The sequence below is a fragment of the Ambystoma mexicanum genome, chromosome 11 (genome assembly GCF_040938575.1).
Source record: "Ambystoma mexicanum isolate Mex_15411 chromosome 11, UKY_AmexF1_1, whole genome shotgun sequence".
NCBI lineage: Eukaryota > Metazoa > Chordata > Amphibia > Caudata > Ambystomatidae > Ambystoma > Ambystoma mexicanum.
The window spans coordinates 993,365,406-993,382,103 of record NC_090934.1 but is presented as its reverse complement, the minus strand read 5'-3'; the positions used below and the strand labels follow the sequence as shown (position 1 = coordinate 993,382,103).

Genomic DNA, 16,698 nt, shown 5'->3' with positions numbered 1-16,698 from the left:
GTGTTGGCACTCTAGCTAATGCTAACAGCATCTGACATATAATCAACCACATGCAGAGATGTCTGCCAATAATTGGCAAAATTGTATACAAAAAATTGTAAACTGATTCGATGGAGCAATAAAACTCAACCAATCTAAGGCACAAAACGGTGTCCTGTATCATTAGTGACTGAATACAGGGTATGAGAATACCAACTGGCACAAGCCACATCCAGCGCCACGGTAACACAGGGTTCCAACCCCAAATTTATACCATTATAAAATTAACTTGTATATCTCTAAGTACCATTGATTCTTTAAGTAGACCTAAAACCATAAAATACCTTGTGTGTGCATGATTGATTGATATGTTATTTGTATCACGCTCGTACACAAGTGTTTCGGAGCGCAACGAGGCAAGGGAGAGGAACAAAGGAGAACAAAATCACGATTTTACTGGGCCCAATGACATTGAGAATGCACATGTGCAAGGGAGAGGGGAGGGGGAGAGAAGTGGAAAGTGCGGAGCAAAGGAATAAAAATAAATAACATAAATAAATAATAAAGAGCAACAAACAGTGGTAGTGCAGCCAGCAGGTGGAAAGTGCTAGGTTTAAGGCAACAGACACAGTGTGTCTGATAAGTGCAGAAAAGGGTGGGGTGCAGTAGGGTTACAGATAAAGACCCCAGTGCAAGGGATTGCCAGGAGGCAGTGCGGGTGGGTGGCAGGGTGAGCAGGTATCTGGGCCCGAAAGTCAGAGGGTAACCAGGCGCATGGTGCCGAGAAAGAACAGATCAGCAGGGGAGAGGAGGAGCAAAGGCAGAAGCAAAGAGGAGGTCTTGAGGTGCTTCCGGAGATGGTTCTCCTCAAGTTTCAGAGTGAGGCCCCAGCCGAAGACAGAGCTCTACCCCCAGCTCGTTTCTTTGAATAATGACTGACCCTGAGGGAGTTAGAGGCGGAGGAGCAAAGAGCTTGCGAGGGAAGGTATTTACGGAGGGACAGCTGAAGGTATTTTGGACCCAGGCCCCAGAAAGTCGTGTGGACAATGCAGAGGGTCTTGAATTTTATCATTGCAGCCACTTGGAGCCTTTGGAGAGATCTCAGGGCTGGAGAGATACGATCCTAGGGCTTGAGACCAAGGACAAGTCTAAGTTGCAAAGGGCAGATAGATTTAGAAAGAGGCTGTTGCAGTAGTCCAACCTAGAGAGAACCAAAGCTCTAGAGACAGTGAGTTTCTGGGGGAAGGAGAGGAAAGGCAGAATACCTCTGAGGAGGTGCAGTAGGATGTTTTACTTTTTGGAGACATCAGAGAAGGAAAGCGTGGAGTCAAAGATGATCCCACTATTCTTAGCCTCACAGGTGGGGGTAGGAGGAGGGCCAAGGGAGGCCGGCCAGAGAGTGTCAGGAAAGGAGGGTGAAGGTGTGGCGATGAGCAGGATCTCCGTCTTGCTGGCATTCAGGCAGAGATTGTTGGCGACACACCAATCCTGAATGGCAGATGGGCAACCAGAGATGAGAGAAGGAGAAGGTGGCTGAGAGAAAATGAGTTGTCATCAGCATAGCTCTGAAAATTGGAACAGAAAATGGCTATACAGTGGGCGAGAGTTGCCAGGTATTGGTTGAAAAACCAGGGTGAGAGGTTAGACCCCTGGGTAGCACTGCAGGTAGAAAGGAAGATGGATGACAGGAAGGGCCCAAGTTGGACCTCAGAGGATCGATCAGAGAGGAAGGAAGTCTGCCAGGCCCAAGCCTGATCGGTGATACCCAGGTTGTCACGGAGACGGTTGAGCAGAATGGTATGTTTGACCATGTCGAAGGCAGAAGAGAGATCGAGTAGGCTGAGCACAGAGGGGATGTTCGAGTCAAGGTTGGAGAGCAGATCTTTACGGATGTTCAGGAGAGCAGTTTCCGTGCTTCTGGCAGCTCTAAAGCCAGACTGATGGTCGTGGAGACAACCAAAAGAATCAGAGTGAAGGTTAAGCTGAGAGATGGGCAGCTTTTCCAGGAGTTTGCCCAGAAAAGAAAACAGTAATTTGTCAAAAAGGCCGCACCCAGTCCTTTACTATGTCTGTCTGCTACCTGTGGTGGGCACATTACATACAGAGACAGGGTGTTGGAAAACAGAGTAACCAGACATGAAGCCGCCCAGAATGAATTGTCATTACAATACCTCAAATAGCCAAACATCAGTCATTGCGACCTTAAACTTCTAGGACATAGTGTTGGAAAATAATATGCACCTCAGTCAGTGTAGGGCCTAGAAAGAGGTGTGGGGATAATTCAAACTCCGTCAGAGGCCACCAAAAGTCAAGGTACATTTAGGTTAATAGCACAAAGTCATTACACTTCCAGGGAAAAATAGATGGTGTCACTGGAAAAAATCACAGGTGTAGGATAAAAATCTTGTGTATGGCGTAAAACTCACTGGACCTAAGATGGAGGCCAGAAAATTGCCCAGGGCCTGGCAAGTTGTCACTTTAGAAGAGTTTTAGCAAAGTAAAATATTCCCCATAAAAATCAACAGGACAAAGTCTGTAGGCAGATATACAAGTATGGAGAAAAGGCAGATAAGTCTGAGTTCTATCCCACAGATAAAAAAACCTAACGTGACACCAGAGGATGTCCTAAAGAAGAGCTTCAGAGGTAAGTTTGAGGAAAAACCCTAAGAGGAGATGCAGCAAAGGAGGATTCAGCCCCAATTGCAGTTAAAGCCAGCCTGCGAAAAGCTGTTACCATTCTTGGATTTCACTTGATTTCACTGACCATATCGACTCCTTAGGGTACTCGCAGTGATGGTTCTCAAACAGTTAGTTCAGGAAGCCCTACACAACCCAGTCAGTACAAGTTTTCTTTTCAGGTGAACCCTTTGAAATTCCGGGCCATCAATGACGCAGACAATTAAAACAATCACCCTTCCTAGAAGTGAGACCCTCCAGCCAGAAGCAAAAGCAGTAGCAAGGATGACTAAAAAAAGTCTGGAGAACTCAGCATAGCAGGATCTGGTGGCTCGATAAAGGCTCTAACAGAAGACAGACCTACAAATAAGACCATGGAGGGAGTCCAGAGGTGCAGATGACGTGGGGTATTGGGGTCTTATTGCCAAGGTGGGATGGCCAATGTGGTAAAATGGGAAGTCGGTGGTAAACCGGCATGGAGACAGTCCCAGCATGGGGGCGGGTGTTGGAGGGGCAGCAGAAGGCCCTATTGGGATGTTCAGCAACTGAAAATCGAAGATCAGCCCAAGACATGGGGTCCAGCAAATATGGCCAGATCTGGACTTTAAAATGCAGTAATGACTCAAACTGTGGGAATCCTCCAGCGGGTAAGTAAGCTACCCGCCTTTGAACCCAGTCAGAATTGAGAGTAGGCTAATAGTCTCCCCTAGATATGCACAGACAGAGACACAGGCACTCTGGCCTAAGCACTAAGGGGTTAAAAACAAAGGGCCTGGCGGCCAATCACCCCAGACCACCCACAATGGATGTGAAATGACTGCCTTAGGGCCATGAACTGGTTTAGAGCTGTTTAAACCACTATAGAGGGTGCGTGGCTGAGCTCATAGAGAGCCCACATTTGCACAACGCTCATTGTATGCCTGGCTTGTGGTTTCCCTGAAGAAAAGACCCTAAAAACAAAATGGCTAAGAGCAGGACATAAAAATACATTTGTACCCCAATGCAGTAGATTAGGTTGCACCCCTGATGAAGTCAAAACTAAATTACATCTGCCACCAGTCTATTCCGTAAAATAATTTAGGGTGATGTAATCACCCTAAGGCCACAACAGGGGGCTTAGCAAGCACCCATGGAAACATTGTGGGAAACCCAGGACCATATACTCAAAATTAGTGAAAAAGGGTTGCAATTACAAGGAGTCGTCAGTAGACGTCTGACCACCAAAAATAGGTCGGTGATTAAAAAATAAAAAGAAGCAAAAAAGTTAAGGGACCCCTAAAATGTGACACTAGAATTCCCAAAATTGAAATGTATGTCTTAACATCCAGGTAGCACTGACCAAAAAAGCTTAACTAATTAAAACAATTATGAGACGCTTTCAAAGTGTGAACAAAGTAATCAGCACTTGTGATTAATAAAATAATTATGCAGTCTTTTCACCAGTACATGTTCTTGTGCGAAGTACCATAGTCTATTCTGTTGAGTTTCATTTGTCCTAAGACCCAGACCTCACCACCTAAATGTCTTTCTAGGCCTCCACAGCCAGCGTTTTAAAAATAAAAGCCACTCTTGTATCTTGGTACCCTTTTCGAAAAACACGTCACCTCTCCTCTGTAACTTGATTTGATGCTGATATTTCTTCGTAAAACTGATAGTGGCTTGAGCTGTCAAAAGATCAAATTAGGGAAATCCCAAGGACCGCGCGTGTCCTATTTCTAGCAGATGTAATGTAAACATTACCAGTGACTGAAATGACGTATAATGAAAGGGCTCTAAAGGCTATTGCTGCCTCCTACACTGGCCTTTTTCATTTTTCTGTTAATCTGCGTCACACTTTTATTGTGCTTAGAGGATTGCAGACACCAGTGATATGGCTCTAATTTGGCTCTTTATGGAGTAATAAGGTACAGACTTTTCAATTCAGACTTTTCAACTATGAAAAACTAGAGGTTATGTTTGTGATTAATCTTCATGTCTAATAAGTGATGATTGTATATGGATGAACACTGATTTTGGTATTGAGACCTTTGACATTGAGTTAGTAGAGATTGTTAGAAATTGATCTTTATGCCTAATAAGTGATCCTTGCATGATGATGAATCTCTCTATATGATTACCTTCTAGAAATCTTTGAAAAATTGCCCCTGATGAAGAGAGACTATTATTGAGGCACGTGGGCCATACAAATAAACATGTCATGTTGAATTTTCTATCAATACATTTGTGCTGTAAATTATTATATTTTTTTATTTGGTTTTATTGAGTTTTATCAAACAAGGTAAATAGGTACAGATATCAATTGGAACATGTTTCAACATATTACATTGCGTCCGCCCCTTCATGCTTCTTGTGTACTGTAACCCTAAACATTAACTTGCATCTTGTTAGTCCCCTACATCCCTCCCCCACTCTCAAGAACAGAGTATATTCTCTTTAAGTCCACTTGTGTTTTAGGTGCATATGTACGTTGTATAAGGCACACAGTCTGTTATCATTGTCCATTGTCCAGGTTAAGCAGTAGTGAGAAAAATAACCATCTATACCTAGGTTACCCCGGCACATACAATTTGTAGAGCATTTATTTCAGTAGTCACTGTTGAATCAAGCGTCATTCCTTCTGTATTGCATCCCGTGAGGGGTTAGGTACATACTCATTCACAAAAGTTCCACATCAACTCATTTTCGGCCGCTCTCCCATGGAGGGCCGCAGTGATTCTCTCCATTGTGTACATGTTTGTCGCTACACCAATCCACTCTCTCCTGCTCGGGACCATGGTCGCTTTCCACCTAATCACCAACCGGCCTGTGCAGCAAGAAGCAAAGGGCCCACAATCCCATATACCTTGCTCACTTCACCGTCGCAATCTTCCAGGCCAAAAAGTATAAGGAGGGGTGTAGTCTCACTGGGTATTCCATCCAGCTGTTTGATCCAGCCGAGGACCTCGTTCCAGTACACCTGAACCCGGGGACATCCCCACCACATTTGCCAGTAATTGGCCCTCTCCCCGCATTGACGCCAGCATAGAGGGCTCACTGTTTGAGACTTTTTTGACAGTCTGTAAGGATCATACTGCCACCTATGAAGCAGCTTGATGGCATGTAATTTATATTGCGTTGCAATAGACACTTGTGAAGCACCGTTGCATATCTTTGCCCATGTTTCTGCATCTAGTTCTCTGCCGAGATCCCGCTCCCACCTATGTTTTAAGTTAGCAGTTGATCCCTTCTCAGCATCTAGGTGTGCCCTGTACATGTTCGAAATCATACCTCTGGACTCAGACATTGTGTCAAGTAACTTCTCGAATGGGGTGAGGTCTCTCTGTATTTTCTCATGCCATTCTTTTCTCATAAGAGTGCCCTTGAGTTGCAAAAAGGGGAAGACCGGCAGTGGTTGTATCCTCAGTGCCTCTTCCAGTTCTGTAATCGTGAGAAAGACACCACCTCTCCATAATTGTCCCACCCTCTCAAAACCTGCATCATACCATGATTGAAATCTCGCATGGTCAGGGATTTCCTCACGTACACCCGGTGCCCATATGTGGCTCAGTGGAGATGGCCACGTGTTAATGCCCTTCATATCTGTCCCCTCTCTCCAGATTTCCCATATCGTGCCCAGTATGGGGTGAGTTCGAAGTCTCTGGATTAATTTGTTTCTAGGGACCCATAGCCATTCCGATACTGTGGCGGGTGTTAAGTTGTGATTGTCAAGATGTACCCACTGTAAGTCTCTCCTCCCTCTCAAGTGGGGCATCAGTACCCTCAGTTGTAGTGCACTATAGTATAATTTAAGATCAGAAAGGCCCACTCCCCCTTTTTCTTTGGGTAAGATGAGAACTTCATATGGTATCCTTGCCCTTTTCCCCTGCCATAAGAATTTTAGGATGGTCTATTTACATCTCTAAAGAATTACTCCGGGAGTTTCAGTGGGAGCATTTGAAACGGGTATAAGAATCTTGGTAGACACACCATTTTGACAGCATTAAGTCTCCCCATCCAGGAGATTGTGAGCTTGTGCCATTTCGCCATATCTGCATGGAAACACTTTAGGAGATGGGGAAAGTTTGCTTCATATATATTCTAGAATTGCTTTGTCAAATTGATACCTAAATAGCGCAAAGTGTCATTCTCCATCACTAGGCCAAGCGTTGAGAGTGTAGTGGTATATTCGGGGGTGAGTTTGTGTAGTGGAAACAGTATGGATTTGGACCTATTGATTTTAAAACCTGAAAGTGTACTGCATTCCTCTATCAAGTGTATGGCTCTAGGTATTGATGTCATGGGGTTTTTAACATGAAGTAAGATGTTGTCGGCATAGATGGCTACATTATATTCCTGTCCGTTTACTTGTAGGCCCTCCACCCGGTGGTCTGCTCTGAGTGTTTGGGCAAGGGGTTCCATGGAGAGAGCAAACAGTTGCCGAAAGAGGGCAGCCCTGCCTCGTGCCTCTTCCCAGGTCGAACCATCTGGCATACTCTGAATTGACCATGACAGATGCCTTAGGAGATGTGTAAACAGCTTTGACCGCCTTTCTGAAGACAGGACCCAATCCCGCCCTGACGAGTACCGCTTCCAAAAAGCTCCACTCCACCCTGTCGACTGCTTTTTCAGCGTCAATGAACAGGAGCATGGGATTAGCTGACATCGTCTTTGACTCATGAATTAAGTGGAACGTCTTGCGCATAGTGTCTGCGCCCTGTCTCCCTAAAATGAATCCGACCTGGTCGGAGTGGATCAATAGGGGCATGTGAGTCTCCAGTCTGGCTGCTAATACTCGGGTGTACATTTCAGCGTCAATATTAAGTAGTGAGATGGGACGATATGATCCGCATTGCTTGGGGTCTTTGCCTTTCTTGGGGATCACAGAGATTAGTGCTTGCGAGAAGGAGTCAGAAGCCACCCCTGTTTGCAGGATATCATTGAATAGGTTGACCATGAAGGGGAGGAGGTACGAGATAAAGGTCTTATAAAATCCTGCCGTATATCCGTCATTCCGAGGTGGTTTCCCAGTGGAGTCTCTTAATCGCTCTTTCCACCTCCTCCGCCATGATCAGGGACTCCAATTCTTCCACTGTATCTCGACAGAGTTTCAGCATGTCAACTCACTGCATTTATTGGTCTATTAAGGTTTCCTCCTGCACCATTTCAGATGTATATAGCTGTTGATAGAATCTTGCAAAGATCTCGGGAATCCCTAATGGGTCTGTTACGCGTGCATCACCCTCTCCCTCAATGGCAGCGACTCACCTATCTGCTCGCTGTGCCCGCAGCCTGGCTGCCAACAGTGCATCTGCTTTATCGCTCTTTTCGTAGTGTTTCTGTTTAAGAAACTGGAGTTTACGTATCACTAGACCCTCTTCTAAGCATCAGAGTTCCTCCCTTTTCTGTACTGCCTCAGCAATTCTCTCCGCCCTACCTTTGTTGGAATTCCGTGCCGCAGTGTCTAATTGGGCAATCTCCTTCCTCAATCTATTCTCTATTATGGTCCCCTCTCTTTTTCTCAGCCCTTTCTTTAATCAAGATACCTCTCCACGTTGCTTTCCCTGCCTCCCACACCATTCTCTTGGATACCTCACCAGTGTCGTTTGTTTTAAAGTATTCATCGATCTCATGTGCCATCTCAGTGCGGAAGATTGGGTCCTTCCACAGTGATTCATTACAACGCCACTTTGGGTTCTTATGTGGCAAAGCGGTTAGACTCACATCCACTGTGACCAGTTTGTGATCCGACCACGAGATTGGGACAGTATCCAAGGCATTTACGACCTCGCTCACGTCCTTTGAGAGAGGTACAGATAGTCTATTCTGGGGAATGTCGAGTGTGGAGCCGAGTAAAATGTGTACCCTGTTTCATTGGGGTGGAACTTTCGCCAGACGTCTTGCAGTCCATACACCTGCATCATTTCTATCACATCTGCACGGCCACCATCTGTCGGCGCACCTGCTTCTGGGTTGCCAGCCCGTCTGTCCAGGATAGATCTGCCCACAAGTTAAAGTCCCCGCCTAGGATGACATGCCCCGCGGCCTCCAGCATTATTTTCAGGACTGTACGTTGTAGGAAGCTACACTCTACTCCCCTAATGTAGGACAGTCCTACGTTAGGGGAGTAGAGTGTAGCGAGGGTGAGAGTGGTATTGTGTATCCTGCCAACCGGCACGACAGCCCTCCTTTCCACTTCAGCCCACATCTTAGTGATCGCAAAAATGAGTCCCTTCCTCACAACTATTCCCATTCCTGCCTTCCGCAGGGGACCAGAGCTCCAGTACTCAGTTCCCACCCTGCTGTACAAGACCTTACGTTCTTCCCCTCGTATATACCTGGTCTCTTGAAGGAAAAGCAAATCCAGGCAGGTTCTCTTGAATTCTCTACATACCAGGGATCATTTGGTAGGGGAGTTTAATCCCTTTACATTGAGTGTGCCTACCCTGAGCAACCCGGGTCTAGCAGATGAAGATTCTACCGCCATAACCTCTTCTCTGTCTATTCTGTTTGTGTGGTGGCCATATACAACCTCTACCTATTAAATTCTCTGCTTCATTAAACATTTTTTGGAATAACCTTGACTCTGTCCTATCTGCTCCCATGAACCCCTCTCCACTCCCCACCCCTCTCCCTGTGGAATCCGACCTTGCTGGGTTATACTCACCTAGCCAGTCACAGACCACCAGTGAGGATCGTGCTACCCACGGTCCCATCTCTAAGTATCACCCCTAACAATCAGCTCCCCTTACCCCCTGATCTCATAACAAATTAAACCTTTACATTGTTTGAGTGGTTTTTAGTTTATTAGCTCTCCCTAGGGCAGCCCTTCTCATGCCACCTGTTCCCCTTAGAACTTACATTTCAACTGCTCGACAATGATTAGCGTCAGAGTTCCACATCTGGCGAGCATTCATCCTCCTATATTTACCAGGATTTTCTTCCGTCTCAGTCCTTGGATACGCCATTGTCTGCTATATTCCCGTTCCTCTCCCTGGTTCTGTTTGTTGGCCTCGTTGCCCAATTGGTCTGAAGCGTGCAAGCCCTTATGTCCTTCTCTTTTTTCAATCAAACTGGATTTCCCTCCCACTGAAACGTGAGGGAGAAAGGATATCCCCAAAGGTATCGGACGCCCTTTTCTTTAAGCCATTTGGTTAGGGGCATGCACATTCTCTGCATAGCTAGGGTGAGCGATGATAGATCTTGGAAAATCGTCACTTTCACCTCATCGAGAAGAAGTTGTGTGGCGCGCTTGGCTTTGTTGAGAATTCTGGCTCTATCAGCGTAGTTATGGAACCGCACCAGGACTGTCTTCGGTCCGCTTGCCGCTCCCCCAGCCCTATATATACGGTCAATCTTTGGTTCATCCACTGTGTCGTCTTCGAATAGGGCTTTCAGAATCGTGTGGAGAGACTTTTTCAAGTCCTGTTTGGTTTCCCCTTCTCGGCTTGGTATGCCAAAGATGCGCGGTTATTTCGTCTTTCACGATCCTCCAAATCGTCCATCTTCAAATGGAACTCTTCTTCTCTTGCTTCTATTTCTGCAAGCCTTTGGTCCATTTGGGATTCCAAAGTATCGAGGGAGGTTTGGTTGTGCTCCACGCCGTTCACCCTCTCTTTAAGTGTATCAATTATATGCGTTATCTTGTCGATCTTTTTTTTTTTTTTTCACCGATGTCCGCCCTCATGCTTCTCATCTCGCTGAGAAGCACTGCCACATCAGCTTTGCTTGTGGCAGCTTCTGCTTCTGATGCCACCATTGTTGATTTCGGGCTGGAGACTTCTTGGGAATGGTGCGGGGTGTAACAGTATTTAGCCAATTTTTGACAAGTGTCCATTTGTTGGTTATATGCGGCTCGATGGGTGGTGGGTTGTCAGGTTCCTTTATGGCATTTTTGCTCCAGTCTGTGCTCTCCGATTCACTTCCTACTTCTCAAAACTTTGATTCTGAAGAAGGATGAGACCAGGACTCTCCACCTGGTCAAGAATTAATCAGAGCTTAAACACGACAACGTACTATAGGAGGGCACATGCCTCACTTGTGAGGGCCCAACCCTCCAAGACACTGCTCTTATTGCTCAATTGAACCACTTGGCAGCGATCTGGTTGAGAGGAAACTAGAAGGAGGCCACACGCCTCAATCATGAGGGCCCAACCCTTCTATAAAGAGTGATTCAGGTGCATCCCATTTGAGAGGGGATAGGATCCCAGGAATAGGACCGGTGGATGGTCTTTATGTGTATACTCCGTTGGGAACCTGTTTAAGTAAGCAGGTGTTCACTGGTGCCAAACAGTTGCGGGGCACCGGAGGAGGGCACACGCCCCGATTTTGGGGGCCCACCCCTCCGGGGAGGTCTTGCCGAGATGCCCACCAAGCACCAAGCGCTGTCTCCGACGATTCTGTGCCTTTTGTTAAGTCCTTGGGGATCCCAGGTGTCGTTGATATCTTGTGCCCTCACTGGGGCTGCTCCTCAAAGGGAGAAGGGACCTGGCGCCTCTGCAGGGTGGTCTCTATGGTTGCATGAATCTATGGTTCAGGCCTTTCAGGCTGCAAGTATTACATGACCACCTAGTTTAGGGTTTTTACGGTCGCCCCCCATCCCCCCAGGTTTGGGATTAGTATTAACATCCTTTCCAAGCTTGTGTATTCCAGTTATGCGCTGCAGAGAAGGTACCGTTACATAGGCCGACTCTTGGTGTGGTATTTGCCCCATGATTGTGGCATTGAGGTTAGATTAGATGCAGTGGAAGCCGGGAGTCAGATGGCTTCAGATTGATTCCAGGACCACAAACCAAAGTGTGCCCCTCATCCGTGGGTACTGCTTCTGTGCCACTTAATAGCACACTTCGGGGGTATGCTTCATGAAATCCTAATGCCCACTCCGTGCATATGTCCTTTTGAGGAAGAGCGTGGTTCTCATATTGTTATCTGTGGTCAGTGGGCCGGAGGGCTTCATGCACTTCTCTCGCTGCTGGCGTGGTTAGGGGGGTGAGTTGCGATGCAAATCCGCCCTGTAGCTTTGGGCATCCGTTGGAGTGAAAGCCGTATTCTATCAACGTCGCATTAGCTGTGGATTGCGTCGGTAATCATACGCCACACGACGGCCTTTGCTTATGCTCTAGTGCAGGCACCCACCGGGCAGAACCGACGTGTATTCATATGCAGGCTCAATAGTGCGGGTACGATTGCCTCCTACCTCTCCAGGCTCCTTAAGTGGGAGGCACAGCTGCAGTGTCCCAACGCCACCGAAATTCGAGCGGATGACTTCATAATGTTCGGATTGCCGCTCGCGGCCAGGCTCACAGGGCCCACGGCCGCTGTCAGCACGCGACCAACACGCTACTCTGATACGCCTCTCCCTTGGGGCAGATCATTTGAAATGGGTAAGCACTCGCTGCAGCACCAGCGGGGGGAGCGGGGCCGCAGCAGGGAGCAGCGGGGGCTGATTAAACTAGCCAGGACCCTCACCGGGCTCCACAGGGGTGTCTGATCTGGGTTGCGGCAGAGGCAGTGGCATCGATCGCAGGGTTCCGTTTCCCAATTGCAGTCGTTACCTCAGTTGAAAGCCTCTCCGAGTAGCATAGTCTCTTCCTTTTGTCTGTCGTTTTCTGTCACCCTCGGCTCGGCCCTCCTCCGCGTACACTGATGCAAAGTTACTTTCGCTTTCTGTCTTTGCTGCCGTACTAGGCCACCGCGGAAAGCGCCACCGTCGTTGTACTTTTCTCGATGAATCCATCACCGATTTTCACCGGCTCTTCTCTCATCAGGGGGGTGGAGGGGATATTCACACAACAGATTTGGCCAATATTTCCAGGGTGGGGGGGCTATAAGTGGGGCCTCATACCACTTATGGGATCCGAGGGTGCGGAGCTCACACAGAGGCTGCAGTCATCCGTGCGCCCCCTGGTGGCCTTGTGCTCTAATTTTAATCTGTAAAATTGCTTTGGTATGATATGAATCGAAAAAACATAGGATTTATGAAAAGGATATCGATGGAATGTTTGGCTGAATTTTTCAGCCTGTGATGGTGTATAGGGGGCGTGAGTTCCCTAATTCTGGGAACGTTTTTTTCTGTTCTATTTTAATGTGTGTGTAGGAGACACGTTTCAGAGCATTACATGCAACGTTGTTTGCTTTTATTGCATATATATGCAAGTCATGATCGTCCCATTTTGCAGTAGAGCTTGGTCGTTTTCAGTTTTGTATGATTCCAGTGGTGACAGTGCGCGGTATAAATACCAACATTAACATTTATTACATGACCCTCTGGTTCCTCTTACACTGTACTCTACCCTGTTCTGCTGGCACATTTGGGCCCTTCTCTATTTCCTGGCACACCCCATTCCAGTCCTGATTCATGACCCACTTGACCCTGTTTGTTCCTAATTCTCTTGCCATTATTATGTTTTGTTGGCTGCTTGTGGTTTGCTATACAGTGTTAACAGGCCTTTTCAAATCACTACGGGTGAAGAAAATGTTATTAGGAGAAGTACGGTGAGAGAAACTGAAGCATGGACAATATAATGTTATGCTATGTCGTTATTGCTGCTCTATGGCACACTTTACTACCCCCGCCGCGCTTGCTGGCACATTTGTTGCACTGTTGGTTTCTGGTGCACTCCTCTCTTATGAATGAACAGAACGCTTGGCTCACTTCTGTCATCCTTGCTTTCCTACTTAACTCTGTTTTCCTCTTCTTTTCCAGGACCCACAGCCTCTACCCTACCTCCGCGATGAACGCCCTTATACGTTTGACATAAACCTCTGTGTTACCATCCAAGGTATTATTTTATTAGATCGGGCTTGGTCTTGAACTAGGGGACAACTGAGTTTATGAATAAAACTACAGGGATCGACTCACTGCCGAAGCTGCTCTAGTTATGCAGCGAGTCACTGCCAGACCTACCCACCCTATTGCCTGTAATGCAGCGTCTCAATCCAATGGCCTTCATCAAAGAATATAGACCTCAAAAACTGATCATTACAGTACGATATAAGAAGTCCTACTCCGTCTACTTTTTCCCCAAATGATGACCTCTTTTCATATATCCTCATTATTTCCAGTCCATTTCTTCAGCACTGAAGTGATAGCTATAGAACCTATCATTCCTTTTCTGACATGCTCTTGCTTACTGTACCAAAACATGTGCAGTCCCACCACTTACATGTTCTGGAAGTAAAGATCCCACTTCGACAACCATGAGGAGTTGTATTTCATTGGCTAATTTGTGCCCAGTTGAGCCAACCGACTTGGGTTGTAATGCTGACTTGCCCCATGATTGTGACCTGTATTTGAATGAAAGGACGTCAATGTTCTATGAAAAAAACAGCTCCAAAGCAATACAAATGGAGCCTGTACCAAATGCGACATGGAGTGAGGCTTACATGGTTAAGTGGTGGTTAGATAGCAAGGTATGAAAATTGTTCACAACAAGTCAGAGCATTATTTCTGGGTTCTCTACCTGTCACAAATGTCAAATTTGATGACTCAACAGAAGATGTCAAACATAACAAAGAGTGAAGTGAAGGAGTAAACAAGAGATAAATAATACTGTCTGGGGTGCATTTGTGAAGGCCAAAGTGGTTATTACCCCAACCTTTTCAACAAAATTAGTTAATTTGGTCTTATTAGATTTGCTGTGAACCCCTGAGAAGCAGCAACAGGTCAGAGGGCTTTGTAGGGGCGAGGAGGCCAGAGTAAGACATGTAAAGTCTGATAACGTTCTGTGTTGTAATCAGTTGTTTTTTTCTCAGCGATTTATTTCATTATTAGACTGTATGCCCTCAATTTTGCACCTTAACTCAGTCTTTGCTTTCCTTGGCAGGAGAGGGAATGTCCATGCCGGCCACTCTGTGCAAATCCAATTTCAAGGTAGAGTTCTCCTGATTTGTATTTATGTCTTACCGCTGTAAATGGTTGGGATGTGGTCAGCTGTGTCTTCGGCCTGGGAGAGGGATTTTTCATTTGTGCTACTTTACCTGTGTGAATCAGGAGTGGAGTTGAGATGACCTAGTAGCTGACATTTCTTTTTTCCTAAAAAAAAATGTTTTCATTTATTTGTGGAAGGATAGTTCAGCCTTTCTTTTTTTAAACTTTATTTTCAAAAACAAAACACAGACAGCATGACATTGACATATGGAGGTACACACAAGCATTGACATAACCTGAGTGGAACCAGCATAGATAACCATACCAACATTCATTGACACATTATGTCGTCCTTTGTGATAAAACTCAGGTACACAGTCAACTAAGAAACTCACTGCTGATCAATGTCTTGACTCGAGCCAAATACATACAGAATGGAGGCAAAATGTCCTTAGGTCGGCAAGCCGGGGTTACTGTGGCAACAAAGGCCTTTTCCCTGACATTGGTATACACCAAATCGTTTAGCCATTCTCCACAGGTTGGGGCCAAACCCGATTTCCAGTGACGAAGGATACATTTTTTAGCAACAATGCAGGCAAGGATAGTTCAGCTTTTCACAGCTGTAACATGGTTTATCTATCACTTATAAGGTAGAACAGGGAGGCCTTACATTTCTTTCGTAAGGAGGATGAACAACGTGTATGAAGCTGTATTGGAGTTAGTGTGATATGGTGTAAGACAATGCTGTGCAAGGTCTAGTCTGAGTTATGTGCTTAAACTAAGGGAAACCTTTTAATTGCATTTTAATTCGGCACACAATATAAATTAGTCAAGATGAACACTTGGCTAAAGTAAACCATTCTTGAGATCCGATCATTGCACAGATCAAGTACATAGAATATAATCGGGAACATCAGCATCCGTAACAAACACAGGTATTATCCCTTGCTGTTGCTTGGGTCAATGGAATGTTCATTCTGTTACAAGGTCACATGTGCAGGATGGCGGGGACTGGGGTGGAGGGGTTTAGGGATGCCTACAAACACTGATTCAAAGAGCTACCCAGAGGGTGTACAAGGAAGATCTCCCAGGTTCCCTCTCTGGAACTCCATTGCCAGGTATTGTTGACAAGGGTGGGAACAGAGGTTTACATTAAGCCCACCAACTAGATCAATTAAGCTCTTACCACCACAAGCATTCCCCTTATGAATGACTGCTCTTTTTTCAAGTTAGAAAGAGAAGCATACTGTTCCTTGCCTTCTAAAAGGCTGTATGTGCAGAGTGCTTGTGATCATCAACTTTGCTGAAAGATGGCAGAGTACTTCTTCTGTGATAGGAAAGCACTCATACATAACTTATCATATCAGGACGACCCTTGGTACTGTGAACATCCCCCCCACCCACCGTGGTATCACGCTGGCATAAGGTGCGCATTGATCTACTTGGAACCGTTGTTGGATAAGGAAGTACACAGATATGCAGCAGTAAAGCTAATTCTGCTTAATGCCAAGTTGACGGAGCAGGCTTTAAGCCTTCTGTCCATTCTGGGAGAGGTTTATCAGCAGACCATTAGAAACTACTGGGCATAGAATAACACACACATGAAAAACCTAAAGATTAAAGGATTTATACCTGGAAGGGATGAGAGGAGGCTGGGCCAGGGACAACCATATGAGCCCCAAGGAAAGGACTTGGGAAAACAAAGCCTCCAGAATGATGTGAATATAAACTGACACTTCCCAACGAAAGAGAGCAGGAAAGAGCATACATTGGCACAGTTGGCACCAAGTTCAAGAGAGGGTAAAGTGCAACTGTGGAGTTGGAGTAGAGGAGAACTCTGAGCCTGTTGAGGGCTGTTGCTCAGTTGTTTGGGAAGTAACCACAACCACAGAAGGAGGAAGAGTATCTGCCTACTGAATGCCTGGACGTAGACCGTGACAGAAGTCAGAAAGAACAGAAGACTGTTTGCTTGAATGCATATCCCAGGTCGCAGACAGAACCACTATCAGAAGGGGAGGGTCTAAGCCTGTTCAGGGCTCTAGCCGAGGAAGGCAGATCTGGCAGCAATCTAGACAAAGAGGGACATACTTACTGGTGAGGTAATCTTAATACCCTGGCAAGGGGGGATGAAATGCGTGTTGCTGAAGTAATTCCACAAGGCAACAGACAGAGTAAGAATGTGTTACTGCAAGGAGCCT

The 16,698-nt window shown here is 46.1% G+C and overlaps 1 protein-coding gene across 1 annotated transcript in view; it reads left to right on the top strand.

Annotated features, from left to right (window-relative positions):
* The window catches only part of FAH (fumarylacetoacetate hydrolase), a 173,613-nt gene that overhangs the window by 108,050 nt on the left and 48,865 nt on the right, over positions 1-16,698 (top strand). The window contains exons 10-11 of the mRNA XM_069624175.1: positions 13,337-13,412; positions 14,457-14,503. Coding sequence (XP_069480276.1) covers positions 13,337-13,412; positions 14,457-14,503 — 123 coding nt within the window. The remainder of the gene's footprint in view (positions 1-13,336; positions 13,413-14,456; positions 14,504-16,698) is intronic.